This window comes from Marmota marmota, unplaced genomic scaffold (genome assembly GCF_001458135.2).
Source record: "Marmota marmota marmota unplaced genomic scaffold, marMar, whole genome shotgun sequence".
In the NCBI taxonomy this organism is placed as follows: domain Eukaryota; kingdom Metazoa; phylum Chordata; class Mammalia; order Rodentia; family Sciuridae; genus Marmota; species Marmota marmota.
Window position 1 is genome coordinate 2,263,486 of NW_026000021.1, and position 11,032 is coordinate 2,274,517.

Below are 11,032 nucleotides of genomic sequence, written 5' to 3' on the forward strand. Positions count from 1 at the left end.
AAATCGTATGTGGTATCATCTCATACCGGTTAAAATTACAATTATTAAAAAGTGAAAGATAAGTGTTGGTGAGGATGTTGGTAAAAGAGAACTCTTGTTCACTGTTGGTGGAAATACAAAATAGTACAACCTTGATGAAGAACAGTATAGAGTTTCCTCAAAAAACTAAAAATAGAATTTCCAGATGATCTAGCAATCCCACTTCTGAGTATATATCCAAAAGAACTGAAATCAATCTATTGAAGAGACATCTTAATTTCCAGATTCATTCCAGCATTATTCGTAATAGCTACATTATGGACTCTACCTAAGTACTCATCAACTGATTAATAAAGAAAATACGATATATGTACACAATGAAATACAACACAGCCTTTAAAAAAATATTGTCATTTGTGACAAACATGAATGAACCTGGAGGATATTATGTAAATGAAATAAGCTAGGTATAGAAAACCCTGTATGGTCTCACTTACATATGAAATCTTAAAAAGCCTCATGTATAGTTAGAGTGGCATGTAATTACTGGAGTTTGGGGGATGCGGTGAGAGAGACAGATGTTGGCCATGGAATACAAATTTCTAGAGGAGTCAACTTTTTGTAATATAGCATTATATAAAACCAAGATCCAAGGTGACATAAACCCTACAGCTCAACACCTCATACTTATTTTTTGCCCTTTACATTTCAAAGTGCTTTTCCATACACTATTCAATATTTCAGGTATCATTGTACCCTGGAAAGACCAGGGTACCTCCAAGCAAAGGACCTCCAAGATTTCATTGCATTTATCACATCTATAATTATAGCCTACTAAAACCAGTCCCTTGAGAGTGGGGACCTGCTCACTGATTCTCTGAAACCTCAGAGGTTGTGACATTAGCTAATAGAAGGTAAGTCAATCACCATCAAAGTATTCCCATACTGTCACATTTTTCAAGAATAGAGCCTCATTTTTATCTCCTTGAGTATGGGTTGGCCTTTGTGACTCAAATTTTAATGCATGGAATACAGTGGAAGTGATCATATGTGACTTTCAAGACTAGAGCATGAAAGGTTTCCTCCTTGCTTTGTTCTCCTGGGTTGCTTGCTCTGAGGGAAGCTAGTTGCCCATGGTCATACACTCAAGCAGTCCTATGAGGATGTCCTTTTGACAGGATACCAAAGTTTCTCACCACTAGCTATCTGAGTAAGCCACCTTAGGGGCAAAATCTTCAACTCAGTTTAGCCTTCCAATAACTGCAGCCCTATCTGACATCTTGGCCATAACCAGGAGACCTCTGGCTACAACAACCCAACTCAGCTGTTCCCACTGCCTCACCCAAAGAAACTGAGCTAACATTGGGTATTTTAAGCCATCAAGCTTTGGCACACAAGCAATAAACAACTAATCCACCCATGATGGTAAGTAATAGTAGTAAGGGAGATACAGTAATTTCATTACTTCTAACTTATAAGATTAGAAAAATAACAGGGAAAGTAATACTGCATCTGTCATTTTTAGTTTAGTATTCTAAGTGCTCCACACACACTATGATCACATTTACTCTTCATAAGACTAGCATGAGACAAATGGTTATATTTTCATTTTACATATAGGGAAATATAGACTTAGATTAAGTCAACTAGAGAAAGTGCCAATGAGTGGCGCAAAATTGAAAACCCAGGTGTCCTTGTTTCCAAATCTCATACTTTTAACTATGGTGCCCACGCCGTCTCTATACATGTTTGTTGACTGAGAATGCATGAAAGGTATCCACCAAGGCTCCTTTCAAAGGTTCTATGCATATTTGCCTCTACCATTCCCTTTCTCCTTTGAAAATGCTAAAAATTATATTGTGTGAACATACTCTTATAAAAACCAATATCACCAAGACTGGATTCATTATTATATATTTATTATTATTATTATTATATTATTATTATTATATATTTATTAGTATATTAATTTTTTTCACTAATTTTAAAGGAAGTTAAAATTGAAACATTTCCATGGGCCTCCAAAAGACTTATGGCTCTAGGTGGTGGGCCTCATGGGCTGATGGATAGATTCTAGGCCATGGTGTCAATTGTGCACAGAAATCAAGCAATTGAAAAGAAAAAAAATCCCCAAAGAAAAACATTTGATGTTACACATTGAAAGTCAAAGAAATCATGTCTATTGACAGTTTTGCTGTTTTTCTCCTTCTCATGGGCACTGGGATACTAGAAAACAATAGCAACCCATGGGGCTTGCTTTGGAGTGGGCAGAGCATACTGTGCATGTGGAGCTCAGTTTCTCAGGATATCAGGTTGAAAGAAAGGATTCCAGGCCAGGAATTAAATCTATCTTCTAAGAGAAGCTGGCAGTGCCTCTCTACTCAGTTGCTTTCAGCTGGTCTTGAAAGGAGAGTTCATGAGAATAGTTTTAAGATCCTGCTCCCTGAGATCCTCTCATTCCTCTCCAGGTGAGATGCCTGAGGGCAGGAGGAAAGCCCTTAGAGTTAAGCACCTGGAAACCACAGAGAGTAATAATGAAAAGAACAGTGATTTTAAATCTAGTACAAACTTCAGCTTCTCCACCTGATAGCTGTGTGGTTTGGGATGGATTCATTTTGGGGTCCTTTAGTTTTCTCATCTGCGAAATTAGAGCTATGTGGCAAACACAGTTAGTGCTCACCAAATATCCCCATGTTCCCCTCTAGTTTATAGCTAATAGCTGACCAGGAGACTGTCAGAAGAAGAAGAATGCTGTTAAAATCTGATATATTCCACATCTCTCCTCCTCCCACAGCATCTTTAGAAGCCGCATGTTCAAAGAAAGGACAAGTGACCCAAATCCATGAGTTACTGTCTGCAAGAGAGCTATGCAAGAGGGCCCCCAGACCCATATAAAACTTTGAGTGACAGTAAAATAAACTTCTATTGGTTTCAAGGTTATATGTTACTGCAGCACAACTTAGCTTTTCTTGACTAGGAGAGATTATAAATGCCAACTTTGGTGCATCATGAGGACTCAAGAAGATGATTGTAAAGCATCAAAAATAGTAAATTCACATTTTTCCTTGTCTATTTTTGAAAATAGCATTTTATCCTAAAGGATTAATCACTGTTTAGCAGCTATTGCAGACTACTTTCTGATAATATCTTAGTATTGGGACCTAGCCACAGAATTCTGAAAAAAAAAAAAATAAGGAATGTACACAGCCTCCTCAACAGGACTCCTGTCGCCCACAGAAAACAGTACAAACACTTTGCAGCACCTAAATTCAACTCAACTAACTACTGGAAGTGTAAAAAGAAGTAGGTGGGGGAAAGTACAGAGATAGCATTTCTGGCATTATTTTAAATATCTGTGGTTGTGTTTTATAGCTAGAGACTTGCAAATGCTGACACAGGAAAATTACTCAGGATTTTGATCAAGGACTTGCTAGAGTCCCTAGAAGCAGGATGCTCTAGGACGTTACCTCATCTACAGTCTCAGCCTCTGTGATTCAAGACTTGTAAACATGACAGACCAATATTGTGTATTACAGAAGTGCAGGTCCAAAATAAGGGCTTGCCCCTACCTCCTGGAGCTCTTTCTCCCCAACACAGGCCACTCTAGGATTGGACAGCCTCCTGTCTGGTCACCTCTTCCTTAGGCCACCTGCCTGAATAGGGTCCATAAAAAAGGAACGCTAAAATCCTGCTTGGCAAGCCTTTCCAGAGTTCATTTCATTGTGATTTCTCTGGGTGCACATTGGATTGACATAGCAATTACAAGTCAGCCCCTACCACTGACAGAAAAGCTATAATCACTCAGGCTTTTCCAAAGCGCCCTCTCAAATAACATCATTAGTTCTGAATAAAGTTCTCCCTTTTAACACTTTGCAATTATGGCCATGACGTTCCTATTTTATGATACAAAGTTCTTCTGCCATTTAATGAAAAAGAGTCTACTTTTAAAAGCATGTACTTACTAACCTAAGTATCTGGGTTAATTTTCTAACATTCAAACAAAGCTAACAAGGACAAGTAACTTTCCCTGCCCCCGCCCCTTGTGCACTCCCTTCCCAGTCCACATATTGTATTTGGAAAGGGCAAGTAAATAAATCCCATTATTCTCTAGGACTGGGAGCTTGTTACTTGAAATAGTTGACCCCTAAATAAGAAAGTTTGGGTTTCCAGGGTGAGGAGGGAGTTGAGCATGGGTGAGGAGGGCTCTGGCTGAACGGAAAAAAATCTGCATGCAGAATGATAAATTCATTTGGAAGAGCTACCAAATGTACTTTTCTTCATCTCATTCATTACATTTCCAATAGAATCTTCCCTCCACTTACATATTGACAGGCAACAAACACCCTGTTGTTTTTTCTCTACCCTGTTCTGCCACCCATCCTGTGCCAGGCACTATGCTAGGTACTGGACCTTCTTCATCTCATGTGATCCTTGCCAAGAGCCATATAAGGTAGGAATTAAATTGTTTAAAGATGAGGAAACAAAGCATACAGAAATTAAGCAACCACTCTAATGCCCTAAGCTAGTACTTAGGGCTAGATTCAATGATTCAGTTTCTAAGACCTCTAGAGGGATAGCACTGGGGTTGGGATGCCCAAGGAAAGTGATACTCGAATTATATTACCGCAGTTCTCCCCTTGGCAGGGAGCTAGCCAAAAGAACTGGGAATATGGTCTTTGGACTGCAAAAGATTGACTGGAATCTGATGGAGACAGAAAATAAAGGGTGAACAGCCACAAGAATTTCGTCTTCTACAGCAAGATGGATTCCAGCACACCACAATCCCACATTATCTAGCCGAGATCAAGACGTTGGCAGCTCCAGGACTGATACAGACATAACTAAGCCGAGGAATACAGAGTGTGTAGCTAATTAGACACGACCTCGCCACTGTCTAGACAAGCCATACCTGCAAGTCCCCTTCAACCCCACAGTGCCGCAACATCAGCTCGTGCTCCAGCCCTAATATATAGGTGATAGAACCTCTTCCCTTGCACGCAACCAGCAGGTGGCTGACACTTCTCCGGTGCAGGGGCCCTCGAAACTCAGGTAATAAAACCCTCCACTTGGTCTTCCAAAGAGCTCCCGTTTTCGAGCGCGCACAAGCCTGCAAGCTTCCGCCCGCTCTACCTTAGGCTAAACTTCCTCCTCCCTCATAGTTCCCCATCCCCAACGGCACAGCCTGTCCCTCACCTGCGTGGTGGAGGGCAAGGGCTGCACAGCCCGGCGGCGGCGACCGAAGCGAAACTTGGCCGCCTTGTAGATCTTCCAGTAGACAAACAGTACCACGCCAAGCGGCAGGTAAAAAGCGCCGCAGGTGGAGAAGACGGCGTAGGAGGGTTCCTGGCTCACCTGGCAGCGCTGGAACTGAGCGTCGTACGCCTCGCCCCAACCAAAGAGCAGAGGGGCGAGGGCAATGAGCGCAGATAGTGCCCAGGTGAGCGCGATCATGACAGCTGAGGCACGGCGGCGGGTGCGTAGCTTGTATTGCAGGTGACGCGTGATGGTCCAGTATCGGTCCAGAGCGATGGCCGCCACGTTCCAGATACTGGCGGTACAGCACAGCACGTCGAAGGAGATCCACACATGACACAGGCTCCTACCCAGCTGCCAACGTCGCCCGGCCGACAGCTCGCTCACTAGGCTCAGGGGCATCACCAGCGCTGCCACTAGTACGTCCGATACGGCCGTCGAGGCCACCAAGTTATGCGGCACTCGATGAAAGGCGCGGACACGCAGGATGGTGACCAGAACCAGCAGATTCCACAGAAAAGTGGCCGCGATCAGCAGTATGAGAAGCGTCACCACCAGCACGGTGAAGACGGAGAAGGGCGGCTCCCGGCCAGGCAGGTCGGTGCCTCCTGGGGTGGTCCCGAGGATCTCGCTCGGGGTTGGGGTACTGGTGCAAGTCTCAGGTCCTACGAGAAGGGCGGCTCCGTTGGTGGTCGCCAAGAGGTTAGCGGCTTCCATGGTGCTCTGGCTTGGGGCTGCAGGGCAGGGGACGTTCGCTTTGTCCCGAAGCTGTACCTGGATAGGGTAGGTGCAGGCACAGAGAGAGGGCACTGCGTACTCAGGGGAGGACCCAAGTGGATTTAGGTCGCCCTATCCTGATCTCTCTTCTGATTTGCAGTTTCTCTTTATTGCTTCTGCCTGAAGCCCTCGTGGACCTTGGACCCTCTTTTCCAGTGGGGGAAAATGAGAGACTGGACCTCTCCACTCTCTCCAGCTCCGTTCAGCGCCCTGCTCCCTCCCACCTCACCGCGGTCCCCGGGGCAACCCGCTGTCTGAAGATCGGGAATCCGAGAGCGCTGCTCTGGGTCAGCGCGCCGGGGCGGGCTTGGAGCGTTGCCCCCACCCTCCCCTGGGCGGCTGAAGCTGAGCTGCTCCTGGAGTTGGGCAGGAGCGGTTTGGAGAACCTACCAATAAGAGCCAGACCTGCAAGGTCGTCCCCACCCGTCTCGCGGCTTCTGGGGGCGCGGAAAGCACCCTGACTGCGGTAGTCTCCCACAAAGATTTAGAATCCTATAGGAATTCCGTAGCCGCCACCTCCGTGAATCCTCGGACCTGTCTGGTGGCACTGTTCGACACTGAAAACGTAGGGTGCCGCCGCATACCGGCCAGAGGGGTTTTGATTTCTTGGAATCGAGGAGTCTACCGGTGCCTATTGGAAAAAAAAAAATTTTTAAAGAAAGAAAGAAAAAGATAAAGCTCCTAGACAGCCCCCTGCCCTTGTACTGCCCCTTCATTCGCAGCCCTTCTGCCAGGAGAGGGCTACTAAGTACCTTGAGAAGTTCACTCCCTGGTTATATGCCAAAAAAAAAAAAAAAGGCTTCTGAGCAGTTTGGCAAAGACCAGGAAGAGGAATTTATCCCCATCCCCAAATCACCCGAACTTCCAGCGCCCTCCCTTCCTTTTTACTTTCTAATATCCCTGTCTTCCAAATTCGTACTGTAGGGTTTTCTTTTTTGTTTGTTTTTGCCATGCTAGGGATGGAACCCAGGGCCGCATGCGTGCTAGGCAAGTGCTTTACCACTGAACTACACCCCTAGTTCCAGGAGTTATTTTTATTGACCCTTGGGCAAAGGTAGAAAACACTTAAAAACATGAGATTCCTCTCACTCTCTCATTCTCCACCAACTCCAACTCCTCCTTTTCAGTCTCATACTTAAAAAACAACAACAACAACAACAACAAAAACCCTCAATTGTAATGAAATCAACCTAAAGCTGCATCACTTCTGTTGGTGGGAGTAGAAGATAAATATAACTGACACCCCCCCCCCCTTCATGGCAGCATAATTGGTTTGTTACTAACCCTCTGAGAACAGAGCTGCAGACTAATCTGGGCGCTCAGGAGACCCCAATGGGCCCTGCACCCTGAGAGTGAGCTCCCAGAGAGGACTCTGGAAAGGCCACCCACGATGAAGGCAGGTGGAGGGATTTTCTTCCCTGGTTCACCCTACCCCCTAGAACCTGACTGAACCATCTTCTCATGCTGGTTGGAAACCCTTAAGAATGTCCTCTCCTTTACCCTCATTTGTTCCTTTACATGTAGGCACTGTCTACATTCTTGGTACTATGCATGACAGTTCTCACTCACATAGGACAGCATACTCACAGGACCTAAAAAGTAACATTAAAGGAGTCAAAGTAAAAGTACTTGTTTTTATTAACTACTTAAAGGCTTAAGCTTCAAGTAGTTAATAAAAACATCAGAAGTGGTGAATTCTTCAGAGAGCACAGAGATAGGGAAGTGGGGATCAGGGAGGCTTCTTGGAGGAGGGGGCTGTTGAGATTTTACAGAAGTGTAAGGAAGGAGTTCAGATTGGGAGAGGAGGAGAGCAGGCCAGCTCTACTGTGAATGGCTGAGTGGAAGCCACATGCACATGGGGTGTACATGCAGGTAGATATTAAGGATCCAGAAGAAGGCAGAATTTGGGAGAATTAACCTAAAGCAGGGAAACATCCTTTATAATATAATGGAGACTAGCCTTCAAAATACTTTTGCAATGATATCCTCCCTCATTTTTCAAATAAGCATAACAAAAGCAATGAATACTATAAATGTATAAATATTCATATTGCACCAGTCAGATATATGACATGCTTTGATTCTCAGTCTTTGCTCTACTCCACATACATTTTTCATGCTTAAAATCAATTTTTTATTTTGCCAATTTCTCTTAACACTTTTCATGCTCCAATATATTCTCTTCCGAGTTAACACTTTTTAATGTTGTGCCATTTTACCTTTCTAACACAGTCTTCTCATCTTAAAAGTGGGGATAAATATCCATGTTATGAGATTGTTATAAAACTAAAGTTAGGTAAGACCAGTAGTACAGGGTAAGTATTCAGTAAATGATGACCATTCCTGTTCTTTTTAACCAAACTTTAGCTTCAGTTCTCTTCTAATCTTTATATAAGATTGTTTTGTGTTTATTTTTATGTAGTTTTAATCTCACAAATATTTGTAACAACAAAACACTTAATTTCAATAGAACTTACAACCTTTGTAGCACCATTCCCATTTACAGATTAAGAAAAAAAAACTAAGATTTGTCAACTTGCTGCAATGGACTAAATTGTATCCTCCACCCCCAGAGTCATATGATGAAGCTGTAACCTCCAATGTGACTGCATCTGGAGGTAGGACCTATAAAGAGGTAATATGATCCAATGAGATCAGAAGGGTAAGAGCCCTTATCTGATAGGATTAATGTCCTTTTAAAAAGAGGAGAGAGCTCATTCTCTCTCTCCGCTTGTGAAGACACAGAGTGTAATGTTTAATTTGAATGGTCGACTTGATTGGATTAAAAGATGCCAATGATTAAGAGGTTTCTCAGTGTGTCAATGGGGGTGTGTCTAGCAATGACTGACATATGGAATAGTGAACTGAAGCAGAGATGCTCCCTAAGTGTGGGCAGCACCATCCAATAGGTTGGAGGCTTGGATGGAATAAATGTTGGAAGAACAAGGAAGCAGCAGCAGATAGAAACTGGATTCTTCTTGATTGCTGCTGTTATTGCCTGAAGCCACCAGGCTCCAGCTCCTTCACTCTTCCAAAGTGGACTCTGCTGGTGAGTCCACTCTCCAGAGAGTTTTCAGAAGCCTTCCTTCTGGGGTAGTATTGTTGATCCCTCTTGTGCTGAGGGTTCAGCATCTTGGACCACACGGCTACTGTTTTCTCCAGTTCTCCAGCCTGCAGACAGCCATTGTGGACTATCCAGCTTCTGGTTGGGTAAGCCCAATCTAATAAATCCCCTTTTTATAATCATAAATATATCTCCTGTTGGTTCTGTTTCTCCAGAGAACCCTGACTAATACACAGTGTAAGGCTTCTGCCCACAAGCCAGAAAGAGAGTCCGTATCAGGAACTGAATTAGCCAGTACCTTGATCTTGGATTTCCAGCTTTCATAAATGAGAAATAAATTTCTATTGTTTAATTCAGCTGGTGTATGGCATTTATTATAACAGCCTGAGCTAACTAATTCATTATAACAGCCTGAGGCTCCCAGCTGGAATTTAACTTTCTGATTCCCTATTCCTCTTTTGTCCATGACACCAATGTACCCTCCATTTACTGGACTATGGAGTTCAAGAATTGTTTTCATTTAACTTTATTAGTCAGTTTTACATCACCATGATCATAATACCCAAAGAGACCAACTTAGAGGAGGAAAAGTTTTATTTTGGGCTCATGATCTCAGAGGTTCAGTCCGTGGTCAGCCAACTCCATCACTTTGGGCCTGAATGAGGCAAAACACCATGGAAGAGCAGTGGTAGAGGAAAGCTGCTCACCCCATGGCAGCTAGAAGCACAGAGAAAGGAAGAGTTAGGGCATAGTCCCAAGGGCATAGTCCCAGTGACCCCTCCCCCCACCAGATGTCTACAGTTGACTTTCAAATAATTAATCATCAAATGGATCATTCCATTGATTAGGTCACAGCTCTCAAAAGCTAATTGTTTCACATCCTGGCTTAACACAGGAGCTTTGGGGAGACATCTCATATCTAAACCATAACATAAAAAGTCCTTGTGCTCTTCCTTTAGAAAACTCTTTTGTATCCCAATTACAAATCTCCTTGGGGTTCCCTTCATCTCTAACCACTCCCCTGCCCAGCTGATTGCAGTCCAGCCACACTGACCTTCTGCAGACCTGAACATGATGTGCACGTTCCCTCTCGGGGCTCCATGGCTGTTGTACCATCTTCAATAATAATGCTTAAGGCATCATTTTCTGACTCCATTTGAGTCTCTGCTTTACTGCTTTCGTCTCAGGCCATCCCTCACCACTGGATCTATGATTGATCACTCTACTGGAAGGTGTTCTCTAACCCCCCACTCTATTTTCCTTCTCTTCCTGGCACATCACGGAAATGACATCATACTATTTATTTTATTTCCTTTCCCATTATCTGCCTTCCCTACTGAAATGTAAGCTATTTGTGTGTAGGAAATTTGTACCCTGAAGTATCCTCAGACTCTGGCTCCATGCCAGGCACATAGTAGGTAACTCGATACATTTGAAAGAAGAAAGGATTGTTGGCAGAGGTGATCCACAGGCTTCAACATCCTTGAACATTTTTGTTGGGTGTGCTTAGAAGGTGAGTCCCTGACTGCTTGTTACCTAGGCCATTTCTCACAGCTGTGCTTGTAGGAAGCAATCTTAAAGAATGAGGTAACCTCTTCCCTGGGCAAAGGGCAGGCTTTCTGCCACTTATTATTAAAGTGATGAGTCCCAAGCTCAGGGCTCTTTCTGCCACCCCACAGGAATTTGGGAAAACACGGGCAACTAGTGCAAACAAACTCAAAACTCTGACTACAACTCCCTGCCCACCCCCGCCGACCAGTACTGAGGATTGAACTCAGGGCAGCCCTGGCTAAAGCTTTTGCCCAGAGTAATAAAGTCATTTGTCTCTGACCCAGTGATCTCCTGTTCTCTCCCAGCTTCTATGAAATGGTAACAAGGTTGCTCATTAGATTAAAAGTAGGGTAAAATCTCAAGAATCTGCACAGTACTTGATGAACATTCAGTTGATTTATTTTTAAA

At 43.8% G+C, this 11,032-nt stretch overlaps 1 protein-coding gene across 2 annotated transcripts in view; it reads right to left on the reverse strand.

The window, feature by feature from the left end:
- The window catches only part of LOC107155712 (5-hydroxytryptamine receptor 5B), a 36,761-nt gene extending 30,043 nt beyond the window's left edge, over window positions 1-6,718 (reverse strand). The window contains exon 1 of one of the 2 annotated variants that reach the window (XM_048810435.1): window positions 5,332-6,718. In XM_048810435.1, the coding sequence (XP_048666392.1) occupies window positions 5,332-5,949 (618 nt within the window). In that variant the 5' untranslated portion in view covers window positions 5,950-6,718. Of the gene's footprint in view, window positions 1-5,172 lie in introns of both variants that reach the window. The other variant, XM_048810434.1, reaches the window with a different exon arrangement.
- Between the last annotated feature and the right edge of the window lie 4,314 nt (window positions 6,719-11,032).